General features: G+C 39.8%; 1 protein-coding gene across 4 annotated transcripts in view; it reads right to left on the bottom strand.

Moving 5' to 3' along the window:
• NALCN (sodium leak channel, non-selective) overlaps positions 1-22,413 on the bottom strand; it is a 266,845-nt gene that overhangs the window by 28,042 nt on the left and 216,390 nt on the right. For all 4 annotated transcript variants that reach the window (XM_076361468.1, XM_076361476.1, XM_076361484.1 and 1 more), the window contains 12 exons: positions 12,884-12,985; positions 12,376-12,445; positions 11,023-11,114; positions 10,735-10,857; positions 8,357-8,413; positions 7,860-7,980; positions 7,627-7,758; positions 5,649-5,816; positions 4,324-4,428; positions 3,499-3,605; positions 1,603-1,723; positions 1,420-1,518 (listed from right to left, as the gene is read on the bottom strand). In XM_076361468.1, the coding sequence (XP_076217583.1) occupies positions 1,420-1,518; positions 1,603-1,723; positions 3,499-3,605; positions 4,324-4,428; positions 5,649-5,816; positions 7,627-7,758; positions 7,860-7,980; positions 8,357-8,413; positions 10,735-10,857; positions 11,023-11,114; positions 12,376-12,445; positions 12,884-12,985 (1,297 nt within the window). The remainder of the gene's footprint in view (positions 1-1,419; positions 1,519-1,602; positions 1,724-3,498; positions 3,606-4,323; positions 4,429-5,648; positions 5,817-7,626; positions 7,759-7,859; positions 7,981-8,356; positions 8,414-10,734; positions 10,858-11,022; positions 11,115-12,375; positions 12,446-12,883; positions 12,986-22,413) is intronic.

Raw genomic sequence — 22,413 nt, 5'->3', positions numbered from 1 at the left:
CTTTTTTTTTTTTCCAAGACTTGCCGAAAAACATTTTGTATTCATCAATGTAAGGCTGATGCATTTGAAGGAAAAATAATATTACACAGCTGAACATGAAGGGGCAAAAGCATCTATAGAAATCTAGTGGAATTCTCATACTGGAGAAATTTCGGCTTTGTTAATTCACTAGTCAAAATTTAGTGAATAAGAAAATAAATGAATAGCATATTGCTCCTTGTTCTCTAGAACAGATGTATTTTAACAAGAATGACTGCACTTCATCTCACCAAAATTACACTGGAGTCTTGCAAACATAAAAATACCTTCTGAACAGCAGAGGTTTTAGGCTATTTATTTGGCTCGCAACCTGCTTGACTTCAGTTCATGATGCCTTGCTTGCCCACACTGGACACATGGTAGTGTGCTACTCAGCTCCCTTCCAGAAGGAGTCAAGTGGTTTCCCTGAAGGGCAAACTCAACAGTTGTGTTTGCCACAGAGTTCGGGCCAGGGCCATAGTAGGGCCATGGCCAGCACCCAGTTTGTCTCCAGCAATAGCACACCGGGTTATCTTGCATCCCCAAGCCCCAGAGTGCACAATCAACCTTTCCCTTCAGTGCCATGAGCGATAAAAATATCGCTCTAGCTAGCTGCAACACAGACATCTCATTATTTTTGGAACTTTGAACTGAAAGATTAAAAAATTTAATAATTATGTCTTGGTGCCACAGGGGCACCACAAGAGGCTCAGAAAAAAAAGTCAGATTAAGAAGGGCCATGCAGTGTGTAATGTGGCAGTCCCATCCAGAGGATGCTATCTATAACAAGTGTAGACATGAGCTGTTCTGTAACAATTCACCTGGGGACAGGATTTTCTACTTTTCAGGTAATCCGCAAAGCCCATGTGAACTGCAGTTTTTTCCTAGAACACTAGCTACTTTTTTGTTAGAGTGATGGACAATTAATTTTACAATGTACTCTGCTGTTTGCCAGGGAAAAGCCATGCAGCTTTACTTTGGATCTGAAATACTGCAATTGCAGAGCTCTAATGAGACCCCTTCATTGTAACACGTACAAGCATAACATGTCTTTTTACCTGCCACCGCATGTATGCCTACATCAAACTACAACAGCAGAATCTGGAGCATCTGTAACTATATTGTGCTTTAGGTTCAATCTCCATCTGGCAACACGGCTGCACTGTAAATAAACTCAGACGGCTTTGAAAGCGTGTGTGATGGATTGCTATCATCCCAGGCTTGAGTTTTGTAGGAAATATGGATCAGGCGTGTCTGAAGCCATACTTGCAGACTTGCAGAATGTAAGATTGGTAAGTCAGTCTTAAAGGCAGTCTTACCAGGTAACGTAGACAGTGTAATATCAGTTTCAGGTTTCTTACAGAGCCAGTTCTACACACAATGAACCACCTCACTCAGTACCTTGTTTTCATTGAAATTAGCGATGACAACTCCAACGAAAAGGGTCAGTCCAATCATGCAGCCAAGGAATACAAAAACATGAATGTAGATTCCATGGATCTGAATAGACAAAAATAAGATTAATTGTTAAAACAAATCAAAGTATGTGTTGTAGAATTCAAAGACTGTGATGTGTTTCCTTACCGGCCCAACACGATGAATAATAACATCTCTGACTTCCACCCAGCCTTTTAATGAAAGAACTTCAAATAGCGCCAGCATTGCGTTTCCCACATTGTCAAAATTAAAATTCCGAGGATTTGCCCTGAAATGCAGCACACAAATAGGTGTAACTTCAGCAATAAAGTTGTTCTTTCTATTTGTTACCTTGATTCTTCATAGTCTAACTAACATTTAAATACCTTGCAGAGTTGGTGTGAAAGCCTCTGAATAACAAAACAGTAGCAACAGCAATAAAAATGTACAGTATAATTTGTTTTTGATCCCTATGTATGTTTTCTTTTGTTACTCAGAATCTGATTCACAGTAATAAAGCTTAGAACATGATGCTGCATTTTAGTGTTTTTGTCAATGGAATTAGCAAAATACAGCATTCATCAAAAAATGGATCTGATGGCATTGGCCAGATTCTAAAATAAATTTACCTGAAGGAGACCAGTCTCAAACCCACATAAATGATTCAGACTCCAAAGTCAGCGAGATCATTTAGAAAGCGTTGTTCCTTATTTCATTATCATCGGGAACTGATGGTCTAACGCAAAACTTACTGAGAGGACATCACACCTTCTTGGCTTTCCTACATCAAATACTCTGACCTTTTGTATCAGTTGAGATTCAAGAGCATGTTTCCAGCTGCACATTAAAAGTACCCTCTTTGGGCTAGGTTAGCACATTGCTCTGCCTCTACAATCCGAGATAGATAATCCAAGGAGCCCAGTTAATGTTCAAGAATTTGTAAGGTAAATAGCTGTATTCCAGAAGAATTGTTAAGTGTTTGGTGCTTCTGAAAATCCAACCATTCAGCGAAAAAGAGAGCTCTCAGATGTAGATATTTCTTTTAAATGTGGTCCTTATACTGACATCTGGCTCTTGAAAATCTGGCCTGACACAGCCAACAGGTGGTATGAATGTCCTTGCGGTAAAATATTTTTCTGCAATAACAAAACATTCCCCAAAGTTTACAGTTATGCTGATTAAGACAGTTTTTGCTTATTTTTGGATCAAGCTGAAGAGGATTGAATTTGCTTACTCGAGGAAGAATTTGTCTGAAGCATACCGAAACAAAGACTTCTGCAGATGTCAGAGTTTCACTGACTGTTCAAATCACAGCATATTATTTCATTAGTGTAGGATGGCTCTGAATCTACCACTGCTGGTACATTCTTAATCCACGCACGTGGTCAATTAAAATAATTGTTGCTGTTTAGCTGATTTTGCAAAATGCCAACCAACTTAAAAATGTGAACAATTAAAAAGAGGGGTTTTTGCCTGTTCAGGTGTTGGGAAATATTAAATGGACTTTATCGGAATACTGACCATAAACATAACGTTAGCCCTTAAATAATTTTTACTGCACTACTGCACCAGATAGATCACAAGGATTCCCTGCATGGGAAATAAAAAGAAGCTGCCAGCTGGTATGGTTAATGGCCATAGAAGAGAAAGGCTGGTTTTAGGCGTGACTTTCTCATTGTTTTTTTGTGGGTAGCTGTCGGCAGGCTGATTTAGGTTCTGTTGCTGAGGTATAGCTCTCAGTATGTCTTCATAACAGTACTAAAGCACAATTAAGTGATAATCTTGGTTCAAGCCAGTAACTGCCACTGTAATAATAATCACATCTAATTCCTATCTAGGTTCAGTACCTACGGGTATTTTTTTCCTTTCTGCTTTATGAATAGAACAGCAGGTTAAGGCTGGAGAAGTTTCATATATCTGGATTTTTACTAAATATACCAGAATTTTTACCCTTAATATCATCTGACTTACAATAAAAACCCTACATCAGTAGTTTAATGCCATGAGATTTAAGCCATAGTCTACATCAAAAGCTGAAAGATAGGCCAATGTGTAGCAACTCACCAGACTCGTGGCACCCAAAATCCAGGCTTTTTCTCTCCAGGTCTTAGCTTTAAATTGAGATTTTTGGAAACACTTACATTTATTCTGAAGATGCCATGACAATCTTCCTATAGTGAAATAAACCACAGCCTGAGATTAAATAATGGCCTGTGAGAGATGCCAAAATGCCAGTATAGACAGCACACTTGCCATGATGGGGAAGCAAGGCAAACAGAAATGAAGGGTTCTTTACAGGTCTGGGATTAATAGTCATGGACCTTTACCCAAATGAAAAATGCATCTCAGGAAGGATTCAAAAAACCCTTCTCCTTCCAGGACTGAGAGTGCTTTTCATTTTGCAAGACTATCTAGCCTTTCACCTCTTTCCTAAAGACCATTGCTCTCTTTAGGTGATGATATTTCTCCAAATGGAGTAAGAAATACAGCTAACTTTCTTCATGTAACCTACATAGCATTCCCAGTGCTTTTGACCTCTAGCAGCCCAACCTGGTTTTTAGCTGCTGACCTAGGAATGCAAAGGTGTCATTTTCCTTGGTTAATTCCATGTGACATCCAGTCCTTTGCAGATAATATGGCATGAATTTGACAACTTTTTCAGACAGTCCCCAGTATCTGGACTTGCTTTACTTTTCTACATGAAAACCCAGCCTTACCCTCATTCACTCACTCCTTTATCACCTTTCCCTCCATCATCCTGCTTCTGAACAAGAAAGTGCCCAAGATCTCCATCTCTCAGTTGATAGCTCTGATTGCCCCACCTGCTTTCCCCAGCAGGCAGAAATGGCACAGCATACTATTATTTTGAAGCAGGAAAGCAGTTCTTACCCTAGAGATGATGTGCGGATCATTGCATTTAGCCAGTTTTCCAGCAAATAGCTGCACTCCAAAGCTTGCGAAAACAAGCATTAATGTCAGCAAAAGAATAGAAACCTGTAAAGATGAAGTTAGACTTATCAAGCTCTCCTCCTGCAGACTTGAGAAACGGGGTCATATCCTTCCGTGAACATGTTTTGTTGCATACACCTGGAGATAAGGCTTTCATGACCGACACGTTACTTTAGGTTCTGATCCAGTAATCAGGTGCTCTGTTGTTATTATTATTATTATTATTAACATAGCATCTAAGAATTGTAGATAAGGATCAAAGCTTTTTTACACTCAGTGTACAACCTTGCTAAATTCTGCATGCATAAGAATTGCCATTCACTTTAAAGAGAATTCTTCAAGTACTTAAATATGTGCTGCTTCTGTTTTGCTGAATCAGGCTTTACTAATTAATCTGAGGCAGCCATTGTTAGATATTGAAATCCAGGATAGCCACAAAAAAGATATGCATGAGCAAATTATGATGTAAATATCTTTAATAAGATACAGTATCTGTGAAATGCTAACTAACTTTATACTTTTTGTCCTTGTTCTATTACTGTCTGCAAATATTTTGTAGCTTAGCTTTTTATAACAACCTGACCTAATACAGTATTCTGTTCAGGAATAAAATGTCTGTTGTTTAGGCTGACATGTATCACTTAGGGAAAGTTGGGTCCCAAGACAATAGATTAGGTTCTGATCAAGCAATCACACACACACATTATTATTATTATTATTATTATTATTATTACTACTACTACTACTACTACTACTACTACTACAACTGCATAATCTTGATCATAACAGTAACAACAATGACATAACAATGAGATCCAGATCTGTGATGAACAACTGCGTTGCCTCTGGTTGCCTCTCAAAAACTTGGAGGTAGAGATCTCCAGCTCGGAAACCAGGTTTACTTCTGGCTTGCAGAGCTGCCATACCTTACTTCTCATCTTGCTTTCCCAACTAGAACTGTGAATAAGGGGCAGATTTTATTTCAGTAGTCCTCCTATGTAATTATGGCCAAACATATACGGAACGAATAATATAATTTATAAAAGAATTATTACAGCAGCTTTATTCAGTATAAATGTAAATGAGTTACTTATATTCCTAATTTTTAACTTGTTCTGTGGTCATTTGCAGTGGTAGCTACAATGAAAAGTAAACAGACAACAATGGAGAAAAGATTAGAAAACATAAACCTTATAGCAAAACGGTATCTTATTACTCCTCCATATCTTCTTTCTAACAACAAGAACAAAATAAGTGGCACATACCAAAAAGATTTCCTTAAAGCCACTAAACAGCTCTCGCACCACTTTCCTCATCTGAGGGACCAGTTTGAAAATTCGAAGAGGTCGGAGGCAGCGGAGTACCATTAAGAGTTGAGCTCCCGATTTGGCAGGGACGTTCTGAGGCATCCAGCACAGGAATATCAAACTCACCTTGAGGAGACAGAGCAGAAAAAGGCAAAGAAGGATTAGGCTTACAATGTCTTACTTGACATAGACACAGCACAGAAGATCAATAAACACTTCTCTTCCTTAAAATTAAAGTGAAGATTAAGGCAAAAAAAGCCTAATTTAGAAAAAGGACTTGGATCTCCTGTGCCCAGGCTGATTGTCCTAACTAATGGGCATCAGCTTTGGCCTCTATTCTTCCCCTTTGACTCAAAATCTATTTTATTCTTTTCAGCAGATGGAACAGCTCCAAAAGAAGAAATCAAATTGGCTGATTCAGAGCAGGGACACAAACTATATTCTTGGAGCAGGCAGCATCATCTCTCCACCGCCTTCTCATTTCAGAGATTCTATCCTGAAACTGAGATAACCTCACCTGGAAAGTCTGTTAAGAGCTTCCTCGCCAGTTTTTCCTACCACTTTGTTACAGGCATAAGCAGTTTTGTCACCGTGTGGTTTTATTGCACAAATATTATGCCTTCAAAGGTGTTTTCAAGCAGCATAGTTGTGTCTTGTAGCCTGAACAATCTCTGACAGATGTTTATTGATTATAAAGTCTGTTAATTACTTCTTCTTTTTTAAAAAGTATTTATAGAGCCAGTGCTATTACAGGGGGACAGAGGTGAGAGTGTTACAAAGAGGTAAGCGTACAAAAAATGGAGGATCAAGCTGATATCACCAATATGATTTAAAACATAGTATGATTTGTTAAAAACAACAGTGGTAAAAGACAGCCGCCCCACCAAAACAAATAGATTTACCAGTGCTTCTGACTTTCATATTCTTTTAAGACCATCACGGGCACATTTGGAATAGCTAAGGTACACCTCCTAAATTTTCCTTCAGACAAGCAGAGGGATTCAGAGGAATTTCAAGAAACTAATGCACATACTGATTATGCATACTACAGTAGGAGTTTTGTATAAGTATGCATATTTTTATTTATGCTAACAATAGAATCTTTGATACAAATTGATCATGACAAATTTTATGCAGCACATCTGTCTGGTGGATTAATCTCTGAAAGATTTAATCTAAATCCATCAAAGCCATTTTGCTTAGTAATTTCTTCAGTTAGAAAATATTTCATACTGTATTATACCGAGTACTGTTTTTGACACATTCTGTGGTGTTTATTGCCATACATGAAGGGGAAACGGACCCCCTTCTCTTGTATTTGAATGGAATGCAAGAAATTTCTGGGGGACAAAGAAAACAGCGAAACAATTTTTTCCTGAGAATCACTACTGATAGGTATGGAGTATAGAAAGATGCTGCTTTGCTTTCTTCCTGCTACAGCAACACCAGCAACAAGGATGTGCCCTTCTGTCAAATGGTAGAGGCTTTTGAAACCCTTTCTATAAAGCAGGAGAACTGTCGAGAGCGGAGGAAGCAATGAATGGCTAAGAAATAGATAAAACAAAAATTCTCCTGCATAAAAATGCTGAAGCAAGTTCAGAGATCTCGAGCTTACTTTGGAATGAAATCAGGTCTGATACTTAAAACATACCAACAAATAAATAATTAAAAGGGGCAATACAATGGGCCTACACTAAATTGCCAGGTCCTTATCACACGTCAGTGTATTTTTAAATGTCTAAATAAGTATTTGTACACAAATACTGACAAACTGACAGGACTGCACATGAAAACAGTGGTCTTTGTACACAAATTACACTACTGCATTTGCACCAGGGTGCAGAGCCAAACTTTTTAACATTACCGAACATTTATATATCCGAAGATATCAAAATTAAGAACGCTACAGAAACCTCCCATAAATATAAAAACTTACAAGATATATAAATATGTCCATAACTCCTCCAAAGTCCCTAATGACAGCTGTTGGTGTAAAAAACAAGCCATCTGCCATAATCTTCAGATTAAGCTCAATGCTCATGAAGATTACAAAAACATACTCAGCAATCTGAAAATCAAAGCAGAGAACAGTCATAATTTAGGAACAGGCAGTGGAGAAAAACAAGGTTACTGTGCTTCACTAAATGTAAAATGATTCAGTGACAGTACCTGGAGTGTTGGAGCATGCATAACTCTTCTAAAGGGGGATTCGAACATCATGGAAATGCAGGAGCATATAGTAACAATGATCATGACCCAGTCCAGGTAAGTAACCAACCCCAGCAAATCACTGTGAACGATACATAAGGATAACCGTTACAGAAATGCCAAGAGTGCTATGTCACTTGCATCGTGTCTACACCACAGTTAAGTGCTTTCCTTTGAAAAATAAATTAAGCTGAGGAGTATCAAAGATTTCAATATTTTGGAAATGCGTAGTAAAACTAGGGAAGTTACATGCAAGTGAAGAAGAAAAGTCTGATAAAAAAAATCCTCTTCCTATTCATCCTCCTCCCGAACAACTCCATGGAAAGAAAAACCTTTTTGGGGAAAAAAAAGAAATACACATGTGCTTGCACACATACACACATTACATGCATGTGCACGTTCACACACTTATACTGCAGGCTTATGTGACCAAGCAAAGTTACTTTTGCAGTGCTTACTAAAGCTGATGGTATTTGGTATTTTTCACAGCTCCAGTAACAGGATCTGTTTTAGAACTATAAAAAGAAGAAAAGATACAGTCATTTACATTTTATTTTAGCCAGCATTACAATTATACCATGCATCCATCACCTCAAAGTAATTTATATCCAAAATCAAGGCTACATTTTATCTTGGTTTAATTTTAAATATCTGTACAAGTGTCATTTAACTTTAGTCATATTATCAACACAGCTAGTATCACTTTAATTCATGGCCTACCTGTAATTCCTCTAATGATTCTTTAAACTGCTAGTTTTTTTGGTCTTGCTTTTGTAAGCAAGGACTTAATTTTGTATTTTGCTTGGGGATGGGGGTGGGGATAACCTGCTACTGAATTTTATGTTCCAAAGTGTTTCCTCAGGAGTTCCTTCCTTTTACTTCAAAACCTCTTGAACCGTATCCTCAGTTGACACACAAAAAATCCTTCCACAAGCCCTATCTCTTTTATTGCTTCTTCAATAATTTCCGATGAATATTTCTAGATTCTCCATATCTGAATTTTCCTATGAAATTGCTGTGCTTCATCTACCATATCCAACCACCCATTAGGCAGCCAGAGAGAGTGAGAACCACTCTATAAGTAATAAGCACATATCTAGGTGACATGAGCTAAGTTCTTGCTCCAGCAATTATTTAGCCTTTTTATGCAACACAGAATGGCTTCAGCAGGAGAAGCCACAAGAATCCTGTCCAAGAAGCCTCCCTGCCCCAGTGGTTAGGGGCACTTTTAACTTATCTTTCAAATCCTTGTAGCAAATCATGCCGAGACAGGATCTGCAATGTGGTATCCTATATCCCATGTGAGGGCTCTAGCCATTGGGATGTGAAATTGCTGTCACTCCCTCGCTGAGCTTAAAGTGAAAAATGGAGTGACCTGACTTGAGGCAATACTACCAGAAGACATTTCATGGTTACGAATTACAAGAACGCAAGATGCATACAAGGAGAACAAGAGGCATCTTCCACAGGCCAGGTTCACCCACTTACACCAGTCAGCATACAGAATATATTGGTTTTGGTGCCTTCCCACTGAACCCACTGACTTTTGTGTCTTCTTAAGATCACAGCTCTTTCCCACATTGTATATAGTGGTCTTCCTCAGCCTTTTTTACTAGAAGAAAATACGTATCCCATCAGTTTGAAAAAGATCTCTAGAATATCTTATTTGGCAAACTGGGTGGGACAATGAATAAAGTTGGTAGGTTTTAAATAAATGAAAAAAAGACTTTTTAACAAAAACAATTTATTTTTATAACTGCAAACATTTTAATTAAACTGTTTATAATATAAATATCCTGTTACCCTTGGGCACTCCACAATGGTAACAGGCACTGACACATATTTGACAACTGGATGGGAATGCATGTTTGTGTTTCGTTTTGCTGTTTTAATTTGCAACTGCTTCATGGACCAGAGAACCGCAATCAAGGTAGCAGTTGCATAGAAAAGTAGGCACCTAACTCAAGGATGTGCTTCTACACAGGTGGCAGAACACTTAAATATGGGTGTTGTAAAACTGGGTATCTAACCTTCCTGTTGTTCTACCTAGAAGGAGTTTGTTGAAGGGCACAGAGAAAATCGATAGTAAAGCAGGTGCTGAAACCAGGTCTTCCAAGTGCCAAGCTCATAGCCTTGAGCTATCTTCTGTCTTATGCTGTCTGTTTGCAAGGTGACATGCATTAACCCTCCAAAATTAGGGTGCCGGCCATAGACAGAGGTTTAAAAGAAGAGCTATAAGATGATTTTATATCAAGCTGCTTGTACATAGATCTGTATCTGCCGCACTCGCATACACCTACAGTTTAGTTACTGAGTCTTCCTGGTTTTCACCTGGCCTTGGCTTTTCTCCTTTTATCTCCCACAGCTGAATACCTCCCCATCCCATTCTGGGTCTCTAATTATGGGCTAAGGAGTCTTAGGGTGAGCATAGGTGGGATTCATTTCTCTTCACCTTTTTCTATTCTTTGAGTAACTGTTGGTGTAGAAAGACTTCCCGCCTTACGGTGAGGAATAGGAAGGGAATAGCAGGCTGATTCCCCAAGGTCTAAAAACGGGGGTACAAAACAGCCTTTCCTCTCAGTTCATGCCCGCAGTGTCCCCACAGTCTTGTCCCGTCTCAGCATCGCAGACTGCTCAAACATGTCTGCCCTTGCACAGCATGTTATTGCTTCCTTTCCTCCAACAGCAAGACTACACCATAGGCAACTGACTGCCAGCTCGTGTAGTGACCACATTATACACAGCTGTCCTTTCAAAATAAAAGTTAGACCTAGATTTCTGAGGACATGAAAGTAAACACTTGTTGGAACCAACTGTTGATATGGAACAAACTTACGCATTAAAGCGAGCTCGTACCACCACTCGGCAGAAATTCCTGAATCTGTGCTCACGACCAACTATAAAAAGTGGTTTATCAAAATATGGATGATTCTCTCGCAGCTCCTCCTCTTGGACTTTCCTTTTGAAAGATAGAATGTAAATTATTAAGCGATCTGCATTATACCTGGCAAAAATATCCCTTACACTTTGTTCTTTTTTCATCATGACTCTCAGTACTTTTTACTTCATACAGAGAATATTTAATACAGAAAAGCACGCACTCAGACTTTTGATTTTTAAATACCTTTTCATTTCAGCTTGTTCTTTTTTTTCTTGGATCATCTTTATCTCACTGTCTTCTCTCTGTGCATTTCTGTATCTCACTGTGTTGGAGTGCTAGAAGCAAAACGAGTCCTTTTAAATGAGGTCTGTGGGTTGTTGTTTTTTAATGTTTCAGATGAAAGCAAGATATGGTATTTTACATAGAAAGATTCAAATGAAAAATCTTTACTTCCAAATGCACTGCACATCAACTTAGTCAAGCATATTGTACAGTATTTTCTATCTACAGCACAAGGCTGCCTATTTTCATCAAGGTTAATTTCAGTTTTAATTTCATGCGTGAAGTCCCATCCAATGCAACTTTTAACTTTAAAAGCAAAGGTCTTTAAGCTCAGCCAGTATCTCTGAACTGGAATGAACACCATCAAAGTTACTAAGGGCAAAGACTGGGAAAGAAAAGGCTTTAGACACCCTTTCATTTCTCGAGCCTGCTGGATGTGCTGCCAGGCAGCAAGTTGTGCAGAACATACAGTGATGGCAGAGCACAGGGAGGGAGGAGAGGGAGGGAGGACGGTTGTCTGAGCTCGTCCGGTGGTGGGTACAATCAGTATTACTATTCAGAGTTAAGTGAGTCTTTGGAGCACTCCTGGAGGGGTAATTCTGGGTGTTACCCTTACTATTGGACACAAGCAAAGCCACATCTGCTTTAAAATATTAGTTACCTACAGTTTCTTTCTACCACCACGCAGGTAATTCATTAATTACTTCTTACACAGTTGTTTTTATGTATGAAGCACATCTAGAAAAATGACTATCATAGTTTGGAAATGGAGGGACTAATATTGCCCCTTGAATTTTCATAGTCACAGAGGTCCACAAAATATCATTATGAATTTGCAGAAGTGAAAATGCGCTTGACTGCATGAAATTATACCACAGTGAAATCTGTGATTACTAGTCTCCCTTTGTCCTTTTGTCTGACAGTTCTCGTGTTTGAAAAATATTGTTAAACTTCTATTGGAAATTTTGAAGTGTGTTTTGCCAGCCTGAGTGATTTGTGTAATTCCAGAGTAAGGCTTTTTAAGGTGTCCTGGGTAGTAGCAATTGTTGTGCTCCGAATGTAGTGTCTATAGCTTCAGTGAATCTGTCTCAGCATGTGTTTCAAAACCAGTAAGTCTATCAGTGAAATGACCATGTCAATTATTTTGACGATAATTCTAATGCAATTACAGTATTTATGATTTCAAGATTTCAAAAGACAAATTGTAAACAAGATCATAGCTAGACATTAGCCTTACACAAGCATTTATTATATAGTACATATTCTTATTTCTTATATTCTCAAATTGAAACCATCATTTCTATGAAGACTTACATCTTGAGTCAACGTTTCAAGAGATTTTCCTCTGCTGATTCGCTGGCTGTTGGAACCATGTCTCAGTGACCTGAAACAATCATAATCAATTTAACGATACATCTCAAGATGAAATTTTGACCTTTATAGGATGGCCATTATAAAGCACTGCTCTTGAGCCACACAATATCTCAGATTATTATCATTTTTCTCTCGCTAACATCAGAAGCTTATATGTTCTTCAATTGTTTTCAATCTGGTCTAACATAAGCCAATTTCTTTCCTTCTGATCTTTAAATTGATAGCTTTGTAGTTGGTGAAGGAAATGACATTTGAAATAAAAAGGCATTTTTTCCATTTATACAGTACAATGAATTTCATTATGGTTACAATGAAGAAGGTAGAATTCAGTTCTTTGTACAAGTAAGTAATTTCAGTTTTTCACACGTTAGGTATTGCTCAAATTTAATTCTTTTCATCACCTTTATTTTAAGAATATTTTGAAACCATCCCTTCTGTCTATGTTTACCTGCGTTCTTGTCGTATATGATGCTGGACACTAAGTATTGACCTTTCCTTTGCAGGCTGCCCCTCAAAGGATCCGCTCAGCATGCGTTGTCTAGTGCAGGCCCTATGAAGAAATATAATGATGATGACACAGAGTTTTCAGTATAAATAATAATTTCTGAGGTAGTGTGTTCAGACAAGCCAGCTTGGCTTTCTGGGAAGCAAGTGCACAGCTTAACAGACAATAACAATAAAACAAAAATGGACTTTCCATGAAAACATATTTCCAAGGCAATGGTCCCCACTCTGCAACATAACCGGTCATCTGATGAACCTTCTCCATGCCTTAGCAAGGCCCATCTTCGAGTTCTTCTCAGTTTGCTATGGAATTTATAGTCCCTCAAGATGTCACTAAGTGTGAAAAGGGTCAAGCAATGCACTAATTGTCAGTAAAACTGGCTTCTCAGCAATAGAGGGGAATAGTGCAAGTAGAGCTTTCATTTTAGGGCAGCTCCCTTTCAGGGTTGTATGTGGCAAAATATTTATGTACACACTCAAGACTTACAGCGTATCTTTGAGTGTTCTTCTACATAACAGGGACCATACATGGTTTGAAATGAAAAGCTGCACGTTGCCGATATCCTGTAATATGAAATGTCTGCTCTCTGGGAATGCATTGAACATGCAGCATTTTGTTGTGTGGGTTTTTTCACTTGTTTGCTCATTTTTCTCATTTTGCTTTTGCTGAATTTTGGCAAACACATTTTACACTATTTTGGCAGAAATTAGTATTTGTTGGTTAGTGCGTGCTACAGCTAAACAGAGCATACATATCTTTATTTTGCTGGCTACAATGAAATGGATTTGCTTAAGAAAAAGAGAGATTTCCACTAAAAGAGCTCACACAACTCCGCCGATGGCTGAGAAATGGAATTTCAACGTTGGAAAAATATTTTAACTTTCCAGGAATGCTGCAATTTTAAGTTTACACAGTGCATGCCTTATTGTTTATTTTGTGCTATGCAACAATTCAGAGAAACTCACACAAGACCCAGCTGGTAATATTTCATACTTTTTAATGAATTGAATCTCCTTTTTTTTTTAAAACATGAAAAAAAACTACATGCTATTGGAGTGACCACTCTATTCACCAGTCTACTGTAAGGCTTGGATAAATGCTATCCTCGACAGCATGGGATGATCATGCTTGATGGCAAAAGGCGTCCCAGGCACATTCTTTCCCTGTTATGACTTTGTTTTTCACTCTTCTTTGCTATTTCTCCTTCTTTTGGATTTAAACACATAAATGATAGGAGTAAGGATCCAAAGTGAGATCTGGAACAAAAATGAAAAGCTTAGAATCCTTTGCAGTGTCATCATTGCCAATCATACTAGCACACTAGAAAGATACATTGTGCTACACTCCTTATTGCACTAGGTTATACTACACTGAACTGAAGTATCGTGCCATTTAAGAACATTATTGTATATCTTGTAAAACACAGCCTATGTTAGCCAAATCATGAACATTTTAATACCAATGGATTTTAAACATCATGTTATGGAGGATGAGACTACATAACACTGTCAGAACACAACAGAGATATCATTTGAATACCTGTGCAATTTCCTTGTGAAAAAAAAAACAACAACAAACAGATAAAAATTATTTCCTAAAAATAGATCCCACCCAACTCTATTAAAATGACAATCCAGTTTTTTCCCAGCAAAGACAATGGGAAGTTCTGGGGTCTGACTTCTGTATAGAGGCTTCTTGCTGTGACAAAGAGGGTAACTTATCTTTTTTCCTGTAAATATGGATTATTGTGCTCTGCTTTTAACAGTTAGAAATTATTTTCTCGACATTAAAAAGTGACTTGCACATAAACTTTTCACGTCCTTGTACACAGGTTACTTGCATACCAAGTTACGTAAACTCTTAGTGCCCATAATAAAAGAGAACATTAATTGCTCAAACAATAAATTCTTTACTTGACCAACGAACAAGATGGCTCATTTGATTCTTAATGGTATAATAAAATACACTTAACCATATACTACACAGAATGGGCATGCATAAAGGGTAACACCTGTAGAAAGACTGTCAGGATTGCCTATGATCTCTGCCTAAGTTAGATTCCTAAATCCATATTTAGCATTTATATCCATTGCCTCATTTTCAATAACTCTGGAAGCCCTGCAGCTCCTACTGAAGTCAAGAGAGAAATAATGAAATGCCAGCTGGATAGCCCAGAGATCTGAAATTGTTATCAAGTAACTGCAAAGAAACTTTTTGTGTTTTCAGAGACAAAGATGCTGTGCTGAAAAGGCCATGGCTACTTTTGACAGCCTCTCTCCTGGCATCCTCCACTTGTTGGGAATTAGTGCCTTAACCTTCCTTGTATAACTCCTTGTAAAAGCCACGCTTTGTTTTCCTTTCAACTCAGGAACTGCATATTTTGCAGCTGTTTAGGCACCTAGAGTTGCAGATCTTCAGGAACTTTTGAAAAAGGCGGCAGGTGCCATGAAGTTTTCAGAATTGCAAAGTTGTCGATTTTAAACTCTACAATAGGATTTGACTTGTTATTGTAGACACCCACACTTAGGTTCTTACTCTCGGTGCCTACATGTGAGCCATGTGTCCAGGCTTCCCTCGTAATCAGTGGAGATGTAGGACTCAATTAAATGGGTTGTACAGAGGTGGCTAGTGCCATCTGCATTGCCTTGGAGTATTTTGCCTTGTTTCCAGCTGCTGCTCCAGCAGGGTATGGGTCCCCTACAAATTTCTGTCTCACCTGCCATCAGGAGGATGTCTTGGACATCCTCTGGCATCTCATACATTACCAGATGTCCATATGTAGGCAACTTCATTGAACACTTGGTCAATTAATTTAATTAATGATGTTTGGAAGATATTCAAGTAATCATAAAGTGGGCATCTAAAGACAAAGCAGTCAGCCAAAGATCTCACTGGGCTCCACTGCCTGTATTGACTAGACCTCTATCAAGTCGATGACAGTTTCAACACTTAGCTCACAGGCAGATCTGGTAGTCTGGAGATGAATCCCACACCTGGGACAATCACTGTGTCACAGTTTTAAAAATTTAGTGGTTTGCAAATTAGACTTCAAAATAAATGTTTTCTTGACTTGATACATCTTCATGTAACTGTAGCTGGTCAGAATCTTTTGACCTTTCTTCGAACAATGCAGGCAAAACTCCCTTTTTTTAGCTAAAATTGTCCTTCCCATCTTCTTATACCACCTCTACGAAATATTAGATAGGTTCATGTCCACTTGTGGAGGAAAGAGGAAGTTATGAAAGGAAGGAGAAGAGTCAAGAAATATGTCAAGCTTCTGGACTTTGTACTTGCAGAACTCTGAACACAGTCCAGCAGCTGCAAACTACATGCTCTAAATTTGCCTTGAAAAGCACAAATGGAATAAAATATCCTGAAAAAGAAAATGTGATTTCATAGGTTGTCAGAAAGCCAAGCTACAAGTTAAGACTATACAGAACAATATGATATTGGACTACTACATAGTTGTATTACCTGCAAACAATTATGAGGTCCAAACTTTTGAAGTCCTTTAAACTATATCATGCTTTGGAACACCTGAAAAATAAGTAGTGAACAGAATGTTCAAGTAACATTCTTTGAGCTAATGCAAACATTAAACGCTTTGATCAATACTTCAAAATACTATACCTTTCATGAACATTATGAGGTCTCTTGCAGACGGTATGCATAGGGCTCACTCTTGGACTTTTTAGGGAGGCATCCCTTCTGCAACAAGTGTTTACTCATCTTCTTGCATCCCAGTGTAACACCGATTTGTTGTTTTTTCTGTATTATTTTAATGAGTGAATATTTATGTGTTCTGTAGTAACTGCATATGTTACTATGTACTTTTGTTCTTGTTCTCCCTGAAACGTGCTCACACTGAAGTCTAGGAGTGTGGTACGCTTCAGTAAAACACTCATGTTTTTTCTTGTTTCCTTCTGTATGTCTCTAAAGGAAAAAACAAATAGTCACTTATTTTCTTTAGTGTCTGCTCAGTCTGTTGAACTATGGTGGCATACTTTCTTTCCTTTAGCCGTTTTGCAGTCTCATTGTCATTCTTACCTTGCTGTTTCAGCTTTTCCTCTACCAGATGTTTGTATAGTAATTATTTTCCTTGGATTACAGAAGAACTGATAGAATCAATGGAGAAGAAAGAACCTCAGAGGGTCATCTAGTCTATCACCTCTCTCAAAGCAGGATCAATGATATCTACACTATTCTGGGCTGATGTTGGTCTAACTTCCTTTTCCATACCTGCAGTTTTGGAGGCTCCACAGCCAGCTAACTCTGCTTCACAACAAAGCTTTACAGTGATCTGTAACATGGTGGTCACTTGGCACAAAACTCATAAAACAGCTACTTCTTACCAATGGATACGTGCATTCCAGTATTTCTTTCTGTTTGTCTTTGCAGGAGGCAGGTGAAATCCAATCATGTCATACACTTGTGGAGATTTAAGAAGGTGGTGTCTAAGTCTGGATTTTCCTCCTGATGATCTTAACTGGAACATTTGTTCTGAGAAATGCATGGTATCAAAGCCTTGCAGTTATGAAGAAAGAAATCATACTCTTAAGAGAGAAAACATAAATTATATACAGAGAAACTTGTTGTAAGTGATTTAGAACTGACTAATGCAAGTCAGTTATTTAATGCAGGCAAATTTCTCATAAAGGATACCAAGGGTTTGCCTTCTATGATGAAACGACTGGCTATGTGGACAAGCGAAGAGCAGTGTTTGACACACTGAATGGTAGAGCATTAAACCAGAAGGACCCTGATTAACTTGAGGATTGAGTCAGCAAAAGCTTCAGGAAGTCAGACAATGAAATGTGCAAAGTTTCACGCCTGGTACAGAATAGCTCCATGCATCCATGCAGGCTGTGGAGTGCTGGCTGAGGAAAAGGATCTGGGAGTTACACTGTGCACTGGGTCTGGATGGGATGGAGTTACCTGGATGAATGTGTTCCTGCCATCGGTAAGGCAAACTGCCTACTATATTAATGAGGAGTGTGGCCAGCAGATAGAGGGAAGTTATTATCCCTCTTCTTCTCAGAGCTGGAGAGGCTGCACCTGGGACACAGTTCTGGGTACCCCAAGAGGGATACTGAAACACAGGAGCAAGTACAAGAGGTCTGTGGTCTACAACACATGACCTCCAGGGAGACTTGATAGAGCTGGGCTTGTTTGTTTTTGTGAAGAGGAGGTTAAAGCATGAAGCTAAACTCTTGTTATTGCGAGGTGACAGAGCAGTGAGCAATGGCCAGCAACTGTGGCTTGGAGGGTTCAGACTGGACATCAGGAAATCCTTCTCTCAAGGGTAGGGTAATGCAGTGTTGGAACCAGAGCAGGTGGAAGATGCAAAGCTGATCTGATCCAGAGTTAGCAATAGTCCTACTTCAAGTGGGCAGTTGGACAACATGGCCTCCAAAGTCCCCTTCGGACCAAAACGTCTATGTTCCTGTGATAAACAAATTAAAGAAAATGTCTGCTCCTTCTCTTATGAGAGGTGGTGTATTATACTACTGTATTAGTGTGCAGAGATAATTTATTCATTGAATCATAGAATCATTAAGGTTGGAAGAGACCTCTAAGATCATCGAGTCCAACCGTCAACCCAACACCACCATGCCCACTAAACCATGTCCCTAAGTGCCGCATCTACACGTCTTTTAAATACCTCCAGGGATGGGGACTCAACCACTTCCCTGGGCAGCCTGTTCCAATGTTTCACCACTCTTTCAGTAAAGAAATTTTTCCTCACGTCCAGTCTAAACCTCCCCTGGCACAACTTGAGGCCATTTCCTCTCGTCCTATCGGTTGTTACTTGGGAGAAGAGACCGACACCCACCTCGCTACAACCTCCTTGCAGGTAGTTGTAGAGAGCGATGAGGTCTCCCCTCAGCCTCCTTTTCTCCAGGCTAAACAACCCCAGTTCCCTCAGCCGCTCCTCATAAGACTTGTTCTCCAGACCCTTCACCAGCCTCGTTGCCCTTCTCTGGACACGCTCCAGCACCTCAATGTCCTTCTTGTAGTGAGGGGCCCAAAACTGAACACAGTATTTGAGGTGCGGCCTCACCAGGGCCGAGTACAGGGGCACGATCACTTCCCTACTCCTGCTGGCCACACTATTGCTGATACAGGCCAGGATGCCATTGGCCTTCTTGGCCGCCTGGGCACACTGCCGGCTCATGTTCAGCCGGCTGTCGACCAGCACCCCCAGGTCCTTTTCCGACAGGCAGCTTTCCAGCCACTCTTCCCCAAGCCTGTAGCGCTGCATGGGGTTGTGGCCGAAGTGCAGGACCCGGCACTTGGCCTTGTTGAACCTCATACAGTTGGCCTCGGCCCATCCATCCAGCCTGTCCAGGTCCCTCTGCAGAGCCTTCCTACCCTCGAGCAGATCAACACTCCCGCCCAACTTGGTGTCGTCTGCAAACTTACTGAGGGTGCACTCGATGCCCTCATCCAGATCATCGATAAAGATATTGAACAAGACTGGCCCCAAAACTGAGCCCTGGGGAACACCGCTCGTGACCAGCCGCCAACTGGATGTAACTCCATTCACCACAACTCTCTGGGCCCGGCCGTCCAGCCAGTTTTTTAGCCAGCGCAGAGTCCACCTGTCTAAGCCGTGAGCTGCCAGCTTCTCTAGGAGAATGCTGTGGGAGACGGTGTCAAAGGCACCACACAAAGGAGTCCAGGCAGACCACATCCACAGCCTTTCCCTCATCCACTAGGTGGGTCACCTGGTCATAGAAGGAGATCAGGTTGGTCAAGCAGGACCTGCCTTTCATGAATCCGTGCTGGCTGGGCCGGATCCCCTGGTTGTCCCGCTCATGCCTTGTGAGCGCCCTCAAGATGAACCGCTCCATCATCTTCCCCGGCACCGAGGTCAGGCTGACAGGCCTGTAGTTCCCTGGATCCTCCTTCCGGCCCTTCTTGTAGATGGGCATCACATTGGCAAGCCAAACAATATTCAGAGATTAACTTTATAACTTTCCTAGAAGCACAGAGAATCTCGTTTCTTGCTCATTCTATTATTCAGAAAAAACCCCACTGTATTTTGCAGAAATACTTGTATGAACACAGTCTTAATTATCTTCTAGCATATTAGCAAATTAGTAGAACTGGACACTTAATTCAAGCAATTTGGTTTTTTTCCCCCCAAGATGCACTCATGGCAGTCTCAGTTTCAAACATAAGATAAACGTCCATCGCTTAATTAGCTATTTATGAAACTGAAAGTTCCACTTAAGCATGAGTTATGTTATTCCCTCAGGTCCAGTAAATGCATCAGACAAATCTTGCCTAGAACAGTGAAAATCCTATTGCATACCCCTAGCACCAGTTTACAGTTTGATTGTAGCATCAGCTGTAATGAAAAGCAACTAAAAAGCTGCCCATTTTAAAAATGTTAGTTTCCCAAACTGTCACAATATATATTTTATAATAAAATGAATTTTTGTGATTTTGGTGAGTTTGATTTTCTTCTCAACAGATCAGAGAACTTTTAAGTTATTCCTTGTATTTTATAAAATAAGGGTATAAACCCTTATGTGAGGGTGACCGAGCACTGGTGCAGGTTGCCCAGAGAGGTTGTGGAGTCTCCATCTTGGAGATATTCAAAAGCCGCCTGGACATGGTCCTGGGAAACTGGCTGTGGGTGGCCCTGCTTGAGCAGTGAGGTTGGACCAGATGACCTGCAGAGGTCCCTTCTGACCTCAACCATTCTGTGATTCTGTGAAGCGTGGTTTAATAGAGACCAGAATCAGGTTCTGCAGTACTGATACTTTGATTATATTTTGGACTATGTGAGACTACTTTTAATTTGCTCAATTTCCCCACCATTCTGTGCTATTTACAATTTATCCTCAGCACTGGAGGGAATGCACTGGTTTATACACAACATTTTGACACCCTCTCTACTTCAGAAAGCCAGTTGGACTAATAAAGGACTAGACACCCATTCTTAGATAATGATCCCACAAGGAATGAGGGTCAGAAGAACCACAGGCACAAAATTTGCTTTTAAGATGAAAAGCAGTTCCCATGGCAAGAGAGTGAGACAAAAGTGGGAAACACTGAAGATATGCAGGAGTAATGAAATTTGCTAGAAGCCATGGTTATTGCTGCTGAGGAAAACGCATCATAATTTTCAGAAAGAAATGGAGCTGTTTGTAATTCAGAGGCACTATTAAATGTCATAGTGTTTTGAAAAAGTTGTTCCAACTGCCTGTAACTCACTTTTATCTCGTTTCATTTTCCTCGGAAGGATGAAGTCCCCACCTCAGAATGGATTTATGTGAAGAGTTAAGCCTCTCTGTGCTGACACTGGCAGGCGTGATGCAAATCACTGGTCAGAGTCAAAGTACCTAGGACAGTAGTTGCTACATCCTTGACTCTGTTCCCAGGACTAACTCCACCAAGACCTCAAGGGGGCAAGGTGAAGGTTAGTTTCCAAGCAAGGATCTTCAGAAAATAGGTGGTTTCCCTGAAGCGCAGTAAGAAAATTGCAGGAAAATGAAGAGACCCGAGACCTCCGTTTTGCTGCATAGTGTAACGTTAGATGAGCAGGTGAGACACCTAGGACTGAATGTATTAGCCCTCTCCGGGTGGTCGAGGACTATTTATGCCCTTCTTCCTCCTCTTGGGGAAGAACATGTCAAGCTGCAGTTTGGTATATAAAGGGAAAAACAAGGTTTGGACAGAGGAAGATGCACAAAAGAGACGTAAAGGTACCTGTGTGTAATGCATATTCCTTCTGTGTGGTTGGTTATGTTGAAACATTCAGAATTGGATTAAAATATAATATGACAAGGTTTAAAAAGTAGGGGGAAAAAGGTAAGAGGTGGACTTAAGCTAGAAGAGACCTAAAATTCTCTTTTCAGAACAGCAATTTGATCAAGTTGAAGTTGCCCATGGGCAGCTTTACTGTGTAGAGGCATTGTTTTAGATAAAAGCTCCTTAATTCAGGTAGACAAAAATTAAAAAGACACTAGAAGGAATCTTTTCAGAAGGGACATCCTGAGTTATCTCCTATTGTTCTTGGCATAAACGCCATTTCTTCTTTTGTCAGATACTCTGAATAAATGAGACTCAGCTACTTTTATTAAGGAGTATACAGCATTTACAACTAAAGTAAAAATAAGAAAAAGAATCTCTCACGTCTTGTGAGTTTGAGTGCTCCTGTGTTCCTTGAACTGTATCCAAAGTTTCAGCTGTAGATTTTATCCTTTCTTGTAACTTCTTTTTCTGTTTGTAAAACCCCCCTGCACCAACACTGGCATCAACATGGAAACACTGGCAGTGCTTAGGACCAGCAGGCCCATCACTGGCAATGCTCTCTATCAGCATGCCCAGCAGATATACCATGAACACAATTTCCTTGTGCTGGAACAAAGGCATTGGAGATGTCACAGTTCAGAGCTTAAGTAACAATTTTGAGGCAGTAACAAGGAACAATAAACAGGATTTAAATTGGAAGGACTGAT

Source organism: Aptenodytes patagonicus, chromosome 1, assembly GCF_965638725.1.
Source record: "Aptenodytes patagonicus chromosome 1, bAptPat1.pri.cur, whole genome shotgun sequence".
Lineage (NCBI taxonomy): Eukaryota > Metazoa > Chordata > Aves > Sphenisciformes > Spheniscidae > Aptenodytes > Aptenodytes patagonicus.
The sequence above is the reverse complement of the archived record's forward strand: the minus strand, read 5'-3'. Positions and strand labels throughout refer to the sequence as shown.